Source organism: Anguilla anguilla, chromosome 5 (assembly GCF_013347855.1).
Source record: "Anguilla anguilla isolate fAngAng1 chromosome 5, fAngAng1.pri, whole genome shotgun sequence".
Classification (NCBI taxonomy): domain Eukaryota; kingdom Metazoa; phylum Chordata; class Actinopteri; order Anguilliformes; family Anguillidae; genus Anguilla; species Anguilla anguilla.
Genome location: NC_049205.1, coordinates 57518455 through 57532895, shown reverse-complemented (window position 1 = coordinate 57532895; position 14441 = coordinate 57518455). Strand labels below are relative to the sequence as shown.

At 43.0% G+C, this 14441-nt stretch overlaps 1 protein-coding gene and 1 long non-coding RNA gene across 10 annotated transcripts in view; both read left to right on the top strand.

Moving 5' to 3' along the window:
- The window catches only part of LOC118227135 (B-cadherin-like), a 50452-nt gene that overhangs the window by 6227 nt on the left and 29784 nt on the right, over positions 1-14441 (top strand). The window contains exons 15-34 of one of the 9 annotated variants that reach the window (XM_035417290.1): positions 25-180; positions 2164-2314; positions 2518-2690; positions 2821-2949; positions 3494-3613; positions 3709-3864; positions 4007-4157; positions 4361-4533; positions 4664-4792; positions 5336-5455; positions 5551-5706; positions 5849-5999; positions 6203-6375; positions 6506-6634; positions 7168-7302; positions 7398-7553; positions 7695-7845; positions 8049-8224; positions 8350-8478; positions 8657-8842. The exons of 1 other annotated variant lie outside the window; for it this stretch is intronic. In XM_035417290.1, coding sequence (XP_035273181.1) covers positions 25-180; positions 2164-2314; positions 2518-2690; positions 2821-2949; positions 3494-3613; positions 3709-3864; positions 4007-4157; positions 4361-4533; positions 4664-4792; positions 5336-5455; positions 5551-5706; positions 5849-5999; positions 6203-6375; positions 6506-6634; positions 7168-7302; positions 7398-7553; positions 7695-7845; positions 8049-8224; positions 8350-8478; positions 8657-8842 — 3000 coding nt within the window. Of the gene's footprint in view, positions 1-24; positions 181-983; positions 1109-2163; positions 2315-2517; positions 2691-2820; positions 2950-3493; positions 3614-3708; positions 3865-4006; positions 4158-4360; positions 4534-4663; positions 4793-5335; positions 5456-5550; positions 5707-5848; positions 6000-6202; positions 6376-6505; positions 6635-7167; positions 7303-7397; positions 7554-7694; positions 7846-8048; positions 8225-8349; positions 8479-8656; positions 8843-14441 lie in introns of those variants that run through there. 7 more of the 9 variants (XM_035417291.1, XM_035417293.1, XM_035417292.1 and 4 more) reach the window with 7 other exon arrangements.
- On the top strand, positions 11987-12867 carry LOC118227138. Its single transcript, XR_004765180.1, has 3 exons — positions 11987-12094; positions 12138-12235; positions 12328-12867. It is a non-coding gene; the product is annotated as an uncharacterized LOC118227138 (long non-coding RNA).

Sequence of the window (14441 nt, the reverse complement as noted above, 5' to 3'; positions counted from 1 at the left end):
GCCTGGTTGCGTTTTCATTTGCAGATCCGATACAGCCGGGATAAGGAAGTGAAGGTGCAATACAGCATCACTGGGCCTGGGGCAGACCAGCCCCCTGTTGGGCTTTTCACCATTAACAGGGATACTGGCTGGCTCAGTGTCACCCAGCCTTTGGACCGAGAGAAGAATGATAAATATAAAGTAAGTTTGTTTTTCCAGCAACAAGACGATATTTCCAAGTATCAGCAATGGCCAAGTCTTTATTTTTATTTTTTGTGAGATTTATTAGAGGTCCCAACCGTAACTGTAGGCCCGTGTTCATTCCTCTCTTCCCCCTCTCTAGCTCTTGGCTCACGCTGTCGCTTTGGGTGACAGTGCCAGTTCGGCCAAGGATTCCATGGAGATTATCATCAATGTGATCGATCAGAACGACAACAGACCCGAATTTTCCATGGGTCCGTTCCTGGGCAACGTAGCCGAATCATCCCCCAAAGGTACGTTCATCTTATGGCAAATATGAAAATTCAGTATGGTATAATAACAGTAGCATATTCTTTGAGAGCAGTATCGATATCCACAAGCCGGGCTGACTGCCCAAGATGCAATATCACATAAACAGTCGCAGTGGTGCTCTGTTGAATCAAATTATAATTTTTGTTTTGATATTTATTTGTGTTCATTCATTTTCCCTCTTAAGGTTTTGAATTCATGAAGGTGACTGCAATTGATAAAGATAAACCAGGATCAGCGAATGCTGACATCAGATACAAACTTCTGACCCAAAACCCAGAGAGTCCAAAAGCAGATATGTTCTTTATTAACCCTTCGACTGGAGGGATCCAACTGAATTCAGATGGGCTGGACAGGGAGGTATATGATACACTAATAACAGGAACTATATGTAAAATGACAATGATTAAAAAAACAGACATTATGGACATAATAGACAAGAATATATCCAGTTAGAAATAGTAAAACTATTTTGCGTTTCCTTTTGCAGAACTTTCCTAAATATACATTGATAATTCAAGCTGCTGATATGATGGGGGAAGGCCTCGCAACCACCTGCACAGCAATCGTCACAGTAACCGACAGCAATGACAACGCTCCTCAGTTTGTGCACAGTTCAGTAAGTGACCTTTAACTGGTACTTTTCAGTTATGTTGAGTGATATTCAAGTTGTTCCTATTCATAGTGTGTTGAGCTGTGCAGTATTCTATTGGCTTGTCTTGTGCAAGCTACCGTAGGGAACCACATCGCCATCTGCTGTTGGGAAAGGGAAGTTGCATGCAGGCAGGGCACCCTAGTACGGGTTTTGAGCAGAACCGTGGAGATGTGAGCCGCAGAGTTCTGGACCGGCCAGTGAAATGAACACGCTCTGAGCTCGGAAGCACCATGTGCAGCTATACCTTATCAATGACAAGCTCAATATTATAATCAGTGAAAAGAGCCAAGCAGCAATCAATAAAATTAGTTGTACTTTATATATATATGTATATATATAACTAATAAAAAAAACATTTTAATCCTTTCAAAATGAGAGAAACGAGTATACCTTTGCACTACTGCTTAACGGTGCAATGTGGGGAGAATGGATAGTGTCTGATGTAAAGGTTTCTAAGGCGACGGCTACATCCTGGAAGCAGTTCTGATAGTTCCTTCCTTCCTCAGCACTCTGCAGCTCTGCCACAGCCTGTGTTTCCACACTCTTCAAGGAACTGGGACTGGGTCATTCCCCCCATCAGCGTATCGGAAAATGAAAGAGGCCCCTTCCCAAAACTCATGGTGCAGGTATGTGCCCGTGGCTGCGTTTTTGCCAATTTTGAGTTTGGTAGTAGTTCAGTCGTGTTTTATTCAGTGATGCCTGGTTGCGTTTTCATTTGCAGATCCGATACAGCCGGGATAAGGAAGTGAAGGTGCAATACAGCATCACTGGGCCTGGGGCAGACCAGCCCCCTGTTGGGCTTTTCACCATTAACAGGGATACTGGCTGGCTCAGTGTCACCCAGCCTTTGGACCGAGAGAAGAATGATAAATATAAAGTAAGTTTGTTTTTCCAGCAACAAGACGATATTTCCAAGTATCAGCAATGGCCAAGTCTTTATTTTTATTTTTTGTGAGATTTATTAGAGGTCCCAACCGTAACTGTAGGCCCGTGTTCATTCCTCTCTTCCCCCTCTCTAGCTCCTAGCTCACGCTGTCGCTTTGGGTGACAGTGCCAGTCGGGCCGAGGATCCCATGGAGATTATCATCAATGTGATCGATCAGAACGACAACAGACCCGAATTTACCATGGATCCATTCCTGGGCAACGTAGCCGAATCATCCCCCAAAGGTACGTTCATCTTTTGGCAAATATGAAAATTCAGTATGCTATAATAACAGTAGCATATTCTTTGAGAGCAGTATCGATATTCACAAGCTGGGTTGACTGCCCAAGATGCAATGTCACATAAACAGTCGCAGTGGTGCTCTGTTGAATCAAATGATATTTTTTGTTTTGATATTTATTTGTGTTCATTCATTTTCCCTCTTAAGGTTTTGAATTCATGAAGGTGACTGCAATTGATAAAGATAAACCAGGATCAGCGAATGCTGACATCAGATACAAACTTCTGACCCAAAACCCAGAGAGTCCAAAAGCAGATATGTTCTTTATTAACCCTTCGACTGGAGGGATCCAACTGAATTCAGATGGGCTGGACAGAGAGGTATATGATACACTAATAACAGGAACTATATGTAAAATGACAATGATTAAAAAAACAGACATTATGGACATAATAGACAAGAATATATCCAGTTAGAAATAGTAAAACTATTTTGCGTTTCCTTTTGCAGAACTTTCCTAAATATACATTGATAATTCAAGCTGCTGATATGATGGGGGAAGGCCTCGCAACCACCTGCACAGCAATCGTCACAGTAACTGACAGCAATGACAACGCTCCTCAGTTTGTGCACAGTTCAGTAAGTGACCTTTAACTGGTACTTTTCAGTTATGTTGAGTGATATTCAAGTTGTTCCTATTCATAGTGTGTTGAGCTGTGCAGTATTCTATTGGCTTGTCTTGTGCAAGCTACCGTAGGGAACCACATCGCCATCTGCTGTTGGGAAAGGGAAGTTGCATGCAGGCAGGGCACCCTAGTACGGGTTTTGAGCAGAACCGTGGAGATGTGAGCCGCAGAGTTCTGGACCGGCCAGTGAAATGAACACGCTCTGAGCTCGGAAGCACCATGTGCAGCTATACCTTATCAATGACAAGCTCAATATTATAATCAGTGAAAAGAGCCAAGCAGCAATCAATAAAATTAGTTGTACTTTATATATATATATGTATATATATAACTAATAAAAAAAACATTTTAATCCTTTCAAAATGAGAGAAACGAGTATACCTTTGCACTACTGCTTAACGGTGCAATGTGGGGAGAATGGATAGTGTCTGATGTAAAGGTTTCTAAGGCGACGGCTACATCCTGGAAGCAGTTCTGATAGTTCCTTCCTTCCTCAGCACTCTGCAGCTCTGCCACAGCCTGTGTTTCCACACTCTTCAAGGAACTGGGACTGGGTCATTCCCCCCATCAGCGTATCGGAAAATGAAAGAGGCCCCTTCCCAAAACTCATGGTGCAGGTATGTGCCCGTGGCTGCGTTTTTGCCAATTTTGAGTTTGGTAGTAGTTCAGTCGTGTTTTATTCAGTGATGCCTGGTTGCGTTTTCATTTGCAGATCCGATACAGCCGGGATAAGGAAGTGAAGGTGCAATACAGCATCACTGGGCCTGGGGCAGACCAGCCCCCTGTTGGGCTTTTCACCATTAACAGGGATACTGGCTGGCTCAGTGTCACCCAGCCTTTGGACCGAGAGAAGAATGATAAATATAAAGTAAGTTTGTTTTTCCAGCAACAAGACGATATTTCCAAGTATCAGCAATGGCCAAGTCTTTATTTTTATTTTTTGTGAGATTTATTAGAGGTCCCAACCGTAACTGTAGGCCCGTGTTCTTTCCTCTCTTCCCCCTCTCTAGCTCTTAGCTCACGCTGTCGCTTTGGGTGACAGTGCCAGTCGGGCCGAGGATCCCGTGGACATTACCATCAATGTGATCGATCAGAACGACAACAGACCGGAATTTACCATGGGTCCGTTCCTGGGCAACGTAGCTGAATCATCCCCCAAAGGTACATTCGTCTTATGGCAAATATGAAAATTCAGTATGGTATAATAACAGTAGCATATTCTTTAAGAGCAGTATCAATATCCACAAGCCGGGCTGACTGCCCAAGATGCAATCTCACATAAACAGTCGCAGTGGTGCTCTGTTGAATCAAATTATATTTTTTGTTTTGATATTTATTTGTGTTCATTCATTTTCCCTCTTAAGGTTTTGAATTCATGAAGGTGACTGCAATTGATAAAGATGAACCAGGATCAGCGAATGCTGACATTAGATACAAACTTCTGATCCAAAACCCAGAGAGTCCAAAAGCAGATATGTTCTTTATTAACCCTTCGACTGGAGGGATCCAACTGAATTCAGATGGGCTGGACAGAGAGGTATATGATACACTAATAACAGGAACTATATGTAAAATAACAATGATTTAAAAAACAGACATTATGGACATAATAGACAAGAATATATCCAGTTAGAAATAGTAAAACTATTTTGCGTTTCCTTTTGCAGAACTTTCCTAAATACACATTGATAATTCAAGCTGCTGATATGATGGGGGAAGGCCTCGCAACCACCTGCACAGCAATCGTCACGGTAACCGACAACAACGACAACGCTCCTCAGTTTGTGCACAGTTCAGTAAGTGACCTTTAACTGGTACTTTTCAGTTATATTGAGTGATATTCAATGTTGTTCCTATTCATAGTGTGTTGAGCTGTGCAGTATTCTATTGGCTTGTCTTGTGCAAGCTACTGTAGGGAACCACATCGCCATCTGCTGTTGGGAAAGGGAAGTTGCATGCAGGCAGGGCACCCTAGTACGGGTTTTGAGCAGAACCGTGGAGATGTGAGCCGCAGAGTTCTGGACCGGCCAGTGAAATGAACACGCTCTGAGCTCGGAAGCACCATGTGCAGCTATACCTTATCAATGACAAGCTCAATATTATAATCAGTGAAAAGAGCCAAGCAGCAATCAATAAAATTAGTTGTACTTTATATATATATGTATATATATAACTAATAAAAAAAACATTTTAATCCTTTCAAAATGAGAGAAACGAGTATACCTTTGCACTACTGCTTAACGGTGCAATGTGGGGAGAATGGATAGTGTCTGATGTAAAGGTTTCTAAGGCGACGGCTACATCCTGGAAGCAGTTCTGATAGTTCCTTCCTTCCTCAGCACTCTGCAGCTCTGCCACAGCCTGTGTTTCCACACTCTTCAAGGAACTGGGACTGGGTCATTCCCCCCATCAGCGTATCGGAAAATGAAAGAGGCCCCTTCCCAAAACTCATGGTGCAGGTATGTGCCCGTGGCTGCGTTTTTGCCAATTTTGAGTTTGGTAGTAGTTCAGTCGTGTTTTATTCAGTGATGCCTGGTTGCGTTTTCATTTGCAGATCCGATACAGCCGGGATAAGGAAGTGAAGGTGCAATACAGCATCACTGGGCCCGGGGCAGACCAGCCCCCTGTTGGGCTTTTCACCATTAACAGGGATACTGGCTGGCTCAGTGTCACCCAGCCTTTGGACCGAGAGAAGAATGATAAATATATAGTAAGTTTGTTTTTCCAGCAACAAGACGATATTTCCAAGTATCAGCAATGGCCAAGTCTTTATTTTTATTTTTTGTGAGATTTATTAGAGGTCCCAACCGTAACTGTAGGCCCGTGTTCTTTCCTCTCTTCCCCCTCTCTAGCTCTTAGCTCACGCTGTCGCTTTGGGTGACAGTGCCAGTCGGGCCGAGGATCCCGTGGACATTACCATCAATGTGATCGATCAGAACGACAACAGACCGGAATTTACCATGGGTCCGTTCCTGGGCAACGTAGCTGAATCATCCCCCAAAGGTACGTTCATCTTATGGCAAATATGAAAATTCAGTATGGTATAATAACAGTAGCATATTCTTTGAGAGCAGTATCAATATCCACAAGCCGGGCTGACTGCCCAAGATGCAATCTCACATAAACAGTCGCAGTGGTGCTCTGTTGAATCAAATTATATTTTTTGTTTTGATATTTATTTGTGTTCATTCATTTTCCCTCTTAAGGTTTTGAATTCATGAAGGTGACTGCAATTGATAAAGATGAACCAGGATCAGCGAATGCTGACATTAGATACAAACTTCTGATCCAAAACCCAGAGAGTCCAAAAGCAGATATGTTCTTTATTAACCCTTCGACTGGAGGGATCCAACTGAATTCAGATGGGCTGGACAGAGAGGTATATGATACACTAATAACAGGAACTATATGTAAAATAACAATGATTTAAAAAACAGACATTATGGACATAATAGACAAGAATATATCCAGTTAGAAATAGTAAAACTATTTTGCGTTTCCTTTTGCAGAACTTTCCTAAATACACATTGATAATTCAAGCTGCTGATATGATGGGGGAAGGCCTCGCAACCACCTGCACAGCAATCGTCACGGTAACCGACAGCAACGACAACGCTCCGCAGTTTGTGCACAGTTCAGTAAGTGACCTTTAACTGGTCCTTTTCAGTTATATTGAGTGATATTCAAGTTGTTCCTATTCATAGTGTGTTGAGCTGTGCAGTATTCTATTGGCTTGTCTTGTGCAAGCTACTGTAGGGAACCACATCGCCATCTGCTGTTGGGAAAGGGAAGTTGCATGCAGGCAGGGCACCCTAGTACGGGTTTTGAGCAGAACCGTGGAGATGTGAGCCGCAGAGTTCTGGACCGGCCGGTCAACTGAAGACGCTCTGAACCCGGAAGCAGCTTGTACAGCTATACCTTACAGCTATACCTTGTCAATGACAAGCTCTTTATTATAATCAATGAAAAGAGCCAAGAATCAGTCAATCAAATGAGTTGTTTTTTGTATATTAATAAACCTTTTAATCCCTTCAAAATGAGAGAAACGAGCATACTGTTGCATTGATACTTAACAGTGCAATATGGGGAGAATGGATAGTGTCTGATGTAAAGGTTTCTAAGGCAACGGCTACATCCTGGAAGCAGTTCTGATAGTTCCTTCCTTCTTCAGCACTCTGCAGCTCTGCCACAGCTGGTGTTTCCACACTCTTTCAAAGGACTGAAGAGGAGGAAGCGGGACTGGGTCATTCCCCCCATCAGCGTCCCGGAAAATGACAGAGGCCCCTTCCCAAAATTCATGGTGGAGGTATGTGCCCGTGGCTGTGTTTTTGCCAATTTTGAGTTTGGTAGTAGTTCAGTCGTGTTTTATTCAGCGATGCCTGGTTGCGTTTGCATTTGCAGATCCGATCCAGCCGGGCAAAGGAAGTGAAGGTGCAATACAGCATCACTGGGCCCGGGGCAGACCAGCCCCCTGTTGGGCTTTTTATCATTAACAGGGAAAATGGCAGGCTCAGTGTCACCCAGCCTTTGGACCGAGAGAAGAATGATACATATATAGTAAGTTTGTTTTTCAACAACAAGACAATATTACCAAGTATCAGCAATGGCCAAGTCTTTATTTTTATTTTTTGTGAGATTTATTATAGGTCCCAACCGTAACTGTAGGCCCGTGTTCATTCCTCTCTTCCCCCTCTCTAGCTCTTGGCTCACGCTGACGCTTTGGGTGACAGTGTCAGTCGGGCCGAGGATCCCATGGACATTGTCATCAAGGTGATCGATCAGAACGACAACAGTCCCGAATTTACCATGGATCCGTTCCTGGGCAACGTAGCCGAATCATCCCCCAAAGGTACGTTCATCTCAGGGAAAATTTGAAAATTCAATATGCTATAATAACAGTAGCATATTCTTTGAGAGCAGTATCGATATCCACAAGCCGGGTTGACTGCCCAAGATGCAATATCACATAAACAGTCGCAGTGGTGCTCTGTTGAATCAAATGATATTTTTTGTTTTGATATTTATTTGTGTTCATTCATTTTCCCTCTTAAGGTTTTGAATTCATGAAGGTGACTGCAATTGATAAAGATGAACCAGGATCAGAAAATGCTGACATTAGATACAAACTTCTGACCCAAAACCCAGAGAGTCCAAAACCAGATATGTTCTTTATTAACCCTTCGACTGGAGGGATCCAACTGAATACAACAGATGGGCTGGACAGAGAGGTATATGATACACTAATAACAGGAACTATATGTAAAATGATAATGACAAAATAGACATTATGGACATAATAGACAAGAATGTATGCACTAGAAATAGTAAAACTATTTTGCGTTTCTTTTTGCAGAACTTTCGTGAGTACACATTGATAATTCAAGCTGCTGATATGATGGGGGAAGGCCGCAGAAACACCTGCACAGCAATCGTCACAGTAACCGACAGCAATGACAACGCTCCTCAGTTTGAGCACAGTTCAGTAAGTGACCTTTAACTGGTACTTTTCAGTTACGTTGAGTGATATTCCAAGTTGTTCCTATTCATAGTGTGTTGAGCTGTGCAGTTTCTTTTCATGATAAAGAAGCATCCTTTAACAGCTGTTGAATTGGGTCATATACTTTGTGTAACACACATACTGTAAACTTTCTCCTTCACAGTACACAGTGTCTGTCCCTGAGAATGAAGTGGGTGCCGAGGTGGTGAAAATGCCAGTGACTGATCGGGATGACCCTCACACACCGGCCTGGACAACTAAGTACAGGATTATTGAGGGAAACAATGGAGGTTTCTTCAATGTCAGTACTGGACCCAGCAAGCTGGAGGGCATTATTACTACAGTCAAGGTAATGATCCATGTTCTGGAGATCAAACATTTCAAAGGGTCTCTAAACCACCAAGACTTTTGCCAGACTGTTATAAGTTAAAAATGATTTATAATTTAATTGCATGATTTCTGTCCCCATTTAGGGCCTTGATTTTGAGAAGAATGCACGCTACACCTTGTTGGTCACTGTGGAGAACGACGCCCCATTTGCCACCCGTCTGCCCACCTCCACTGCCACAGTTATTGTGAATGTGGAGGATGTGAATGAGGCTCCAGTCTTTAATCCAGTTGAGAGGGTGGTCATTAAACCAGAGAACCTGGAAGTTGATGCCGACATTATTGCATATAGAGCAACCGATCCTGACACGGCAAGAAATCAGAAAGTGTGGTATGGGAATGTTTCTGGGAATACCACACATTTAACACTCCAACTGTCATATGGATTAGTCTGAATCAGGTTCATTAATTTGTTTCTGCAGCTGCGATTCATTAGCATACATGCCCAAAAATGTCTAATTTTTTTCACACCAGGGCAGATCCAATTCAATGTTCAAACGGTGATGTAGCATACAGTGCCGTGAAAACGTATTTGTCATGTTCCTAATTTCTTCTGTAATCGCATATTTCTTACAATGGTTTCAGATCTTTAGACAAAAATGTAATGTTAGACAAAGGGAACCTGGGTCAACACAAAATACATTTTAAGAATTGTTTCATTTTTTTAATGAAATCAGGAAAGGGGACAGCTAATTTTTCATGGCACTGTATCCATTGACTTAAACAAATCCATGTGCAGTAGCGGATTAAATTATACAATGTAGTGGTTGAGAGAGAATGGAAACAAGAAACTGAATGTCAACCCGTTTCCCTGAAGGTATAAATCGGGCTCTGATCCTGCTGGATGGCTCAATGTCAATAGAGAGACTGGACTCATCAAAGTCAGGAGCCCCATGGATAGAGAATCTCCCTTCGTCATCGGGGGCAAATACCGGGCCCTCATTAATGCCATTGATAACGGTATTGTCTTTTCTTGTTTTGTACCATTCCTGCTTACTTTTATCCTTTCAAAGTTGTGAACCTAAGACATTTCTTAATTATTATTATTTTTTTTTAGATGATATCCCTGCGACGGGAACCGGGACTCTGCTGATCGAGCTGGAAGATGTAAATGACAACGCTCCCATAATTGAGGAGAGCACGATTACGATCTGTAACCAGGAATCTCAGCCCGTGACGCTGTCCGTCTCTGACAGAGACGGGCCGGGCTTCGCCGCCCCTTTCCGTGCGGAACTGCAGGGAGATAGCGGGAACCACTGGACTGTTAGGATGAACGGCACAAGTAAGCCTCGCTGTGCCCGGTGGACAGGCTTTTAGATGTTTACCACATTTAGGTGTAGCACCATCATACATTGCTGATTGTCGCCTCCAAGACGAGCACTTGCAGTAGATAATCAAGTGCTGGCCTACTTAAAGGGGCAGTTCACCCAAAAAATCCAATTAAAGTTTGCTTTCACTTAGCTAGAGTAATATCTATTCGTCCAAATAGTTTTGCTGAGATTTGACTTTTTCCAAATGCGCTTCACCTTGATACAACGGACCTCAATCGACCCATATTTTTGTGGCACTCAATGCACCTAATATTTACATAATAAAAACTCAACGGAAGCGTCTCTTTCCAGATATACAGTAATGCCACGGTTACTCACGAACATCCACAGAGCTTAATTTGTGCTCAGTTTCATTGAGACCTACTTCTACCCGAAATACATCAACTGTGTATATCTGAGAAAAGTCTTGTGCAGGTGGACTAGTATGAAACTTGAGGGGTGATGTGATGTACACAGAATGTGACCGTTTGTTGTAGTTGCAATACAGCAACTTGGTAGCATCTTTATTAAAGCACGTTACAGCTTCGAAAATCATAGCTGAGATGCTATCGGTTGTAATTTACGTCGTAGAACAAAAGACCCCTTAATATGTCAGCCATGAATTTTGAAGAGGTTATGTGCTTTAATAAACCTAGTTGCCATGTTGAAACTACAACAAATGGTCATATTCCACGAATGCCATGTCACCACCACTCAAGTCTTATGCTAGCCTGCCTGCGCAAAACTTTGCTCGGATATAGGTATTTATTTTTTCTTTTACGCTGGTATACGCTTTTATTTTAATGTTAACTTTGTATATATTTTGTTTTCTCGGTCTGTGCTGTTTTTTCATGTTTTACTTCACTGTTTTTTGATTTTTGGAGAGCTCTTTGATCTGTATTTCAATGTAGGAAAGGTGCTATATAAAAACAAAGACATCTTTTTAATTTAGCGTTTTCATGACATTCACACATCTACCGATCACAGAAAACACAACTGTTGTTTTTTATTCGTTTCAGAGACGGGCATAATACTCGCACTGAAGACCCACCTGGAACAGAATGATTACAACGTTATCCTCCGAGTGTATGACAACCAGGGCCTGTTCCAGAACAGCACTGTCCAAGCCAAAGTGTGTGACTGCAAAGGAGACGATTTCAAATGCAACGAAAAGGCTGTGGCGGGTGTAGGAATGCTTGGAATTCTGGGAATTTTGGGAGCCATCCTGCTTTTACTCCGTGAGTAATTCAGTAGTATTATTATTTCTTCTTCAGTTGTGTTTGGAACACCCTTAGTCAGTGCTCAGTGAAATCATCATAAGTTATTGCATACTCTCTGACCCACAATGATAGTGTTATATGTGTTTGTTTGTTTGGTGTTAATGGCGGTATGCAGTGCTAGTGTTGTATGTGCTTGTTTGTGTGATGTTAATGGCGGTGTGCAGTGCTAGTGTTGTATGTGCTTGTTTGTGTGGTGTTAATGGCGGTATGCAGTGCTAGTTTTGTATGTGTTTGTGTGGTGCTAATGGCGGTATGCAGTGCTAGTGTTGTATGTGCTTGTTTGTGTGATGTTAATGGCGGTGTGCAGTGCTAGTGTTGTATGTGCTTGTTTGTGTGGTGTTAATGGCGGTATGCAGTGCTAGTTTTGTATGTCCTTGTTTGTGAGGTGTTAATGGCGGTATGCAGTGCTAGTGTTGCTTGTTTGTGAGGTGTTAATGGCGGTATGCAGTGCTAGTTTTGTATGTGCTTGTTTGTGAGGTGTTAATGGTGGTATGCAGTACTAGTGTTATATGTGTTTGTTTGTGAGGTGTTAATGGCGGTATGCAGTGCTAGTGTTGTATGTGCTTGTTTGTGTGGTGTTAATGGCGGTATGCAGTGCTAGTGTTGTATGTGTTTGTTTGTGAGGTGTTAATGGTGGTACGCAGTGCTAGTGTTGCTTGTTTGTGAGGTGTTAATGGCGGTATGCAGTGCTAGTGTTGTATGTGCTTGTTTGTGTGGTGTTAATGGCGGTATGCAGTGCTAGTGTTGTATGTGCTTGTTTGTGTGGTGTTAATGGTGGTGTGCAGTGCTAGTGTTGTATGTGTTTGTTTGTGTGGTGTTAATGGCGGTCTGCAGTGCTAGTGTTGCTTGTTTGTGAGGTGTTAATGGCGGTATGCAGTGCTAGTGTTGTATGTGTTTGTTTGTGAGGTGTTAATGGCGGTATGCAGTGCTAGTGTTGTATGTGCTTGTTTGTGTGGTGTTAATGGCGGTACGCAGTACTAGTGTTGCTTGTTTGTGAGGTGTTAATGGCGGTATGCAGTGCTAGTGTTGCTTGTTTGTGTGGTGTTAATGGCGGTATGCAGTGCTAGTGTTGCTTGTTTGTGAGGTGTTAATGGCGGTATGCAGTGCTAGTGTTGCTTGTTTGTGAGGTGTTAATGGCGGTATGCAGTGCTAGTGTTGTATGTGTTTGTTTGTGTGGTGTTAATGGCGGTATGCAGTGCTAGTGTTGTATGTGTTTGTTTGTGTGGTGTTAATGGCGGTATGCAGTGCTAGTGTTGCTTGTGTGTGTGGTGTTCATGGCGGTACGCAGTGCTAGTGTTGCTTGTTTGTGAGGTGTTAATGGCGGTGTGCAGTGCTAGTGTTGTATGTACTTGTTTGTGTGGTGTTAATGGCGGTATGCAGTGCTAGTGTTGTATGTGTTTGTTTGTGTGGTGTTAATGGCGGTGTGCAGTGCTAGTGTTGTATGTAGGCTACTTGTTTGTGAGGTGTTAATGGCGGTGTGCAGTGCTAGTGTTGTATGTACTTGTTTGTGTGGTGTTAATGGCGGTATGCAGTGCTAGTGTTGTATGTGTTTGTTTGTGTGGTGTTAATGGCGGTGTGCAGTGCTAGTGTTGTATGTAGGCTACTTGTTTGTGTGGTGTTAATGGCGGTACGCAGTGCTAGTGTTGTATGTGCTTGTTTGTGTGGTGTTAATGGCGGTATGCAGTGCTAGTGTTGTATGTGCTTGTTTGTGAGGTGTTAATGGCGGCATGCTCTCTGACCCACAGTGCTGGTGCTGTTACTCCTCATGTTCTTGAGGAGAAGGAGCAGACCGATGAAGGAGGAGCCTCTCCTCCACGATGACGTTCGGGGCAACCTCTACTACTACGACGAGGAGGGCGGTGGCGAGGAGGACCAGGTGGGTGTTTAAGCACGAGTGTCAGGAGAAAAACCTGGTGACCATGGCAAAGTCTAGGCCATTATTGTCCTTTCTCTCCCTTTCAGTCTGATTTGTTTTGAACATTTCCACGCTGGCTTTTAGTGATCTTTGTTCCGTTACATAGAAACGGTGGTTCTCGTAATTGGAAGTTTTGCACTTTTTTATTTCATTTTTTTGCCGCCACATTCCGCTGTGGACGTGGGATTTTAATAAACCTTGTTGCCTGTCCTGCATCCAGGATTATGACCTGAGCCAGCTGCACAGAGGCCTGGATAACAGACCTGATGTCATGCGGGATGACGTGGCCCCGACGTTCCTGCCTGTTCCGCAGTACCGGACCCGACCCACCAACCCCGAGGATATTGGAAACTTCATCGATGATGTGAGTTCTGTTGTATGCCGGGCTTTCTGTCCAATTTTATGAATTTAAAAAAAAAACATTCCAAGAAAAGGTGTTTGGTATGTTCGTGGATCCACTATCACGGATGTGCATTAAACCCAGAAAAATTAAAGATTTGCATATACTCACACCACGTATATGTACACTACACGGCCAAAAGAATGTGGACACCTGACATCCAATATCTCATCCAAAATTATTGGCATTAATATGGAGTTGGTCCACCCTTTACTGCTATAATAGCCTCTACTCTTCTGGGAAGGCCTTATACTAGATGTTGGAGCATTGCTGCATCCCAAAGGTGTTGGATGGGGTTGAGGTCAGGGCTCTATACTGTCCAATCAAGTTCTTCCACACTGTTCTTGACAAAACCATTTCTATATGGACCTTGCTGTGTGCCAGGTGGCATTGGCATGCTGAAACAGGAAAGGGCCTTCCCCATACTGTTGGGGAAGCACAGAATTGTCTAGAATGTCGTACTAGCTCAAACTGTGAATAACAGCCCCAGACCAAGGGGTCTCCTGATACTTTTGGTCATGTAGTGTGTGTGTGTGTGTGTGTGCAATTTTTTCGGTGATAAGTGGAGTCCCAGAAAGGCAATATATTTTTTAAAAAGTGCTTAATTGTATATTCCATGTCATTGTAATCCTTTAAACTTCCCCCTCTGGTGCGTT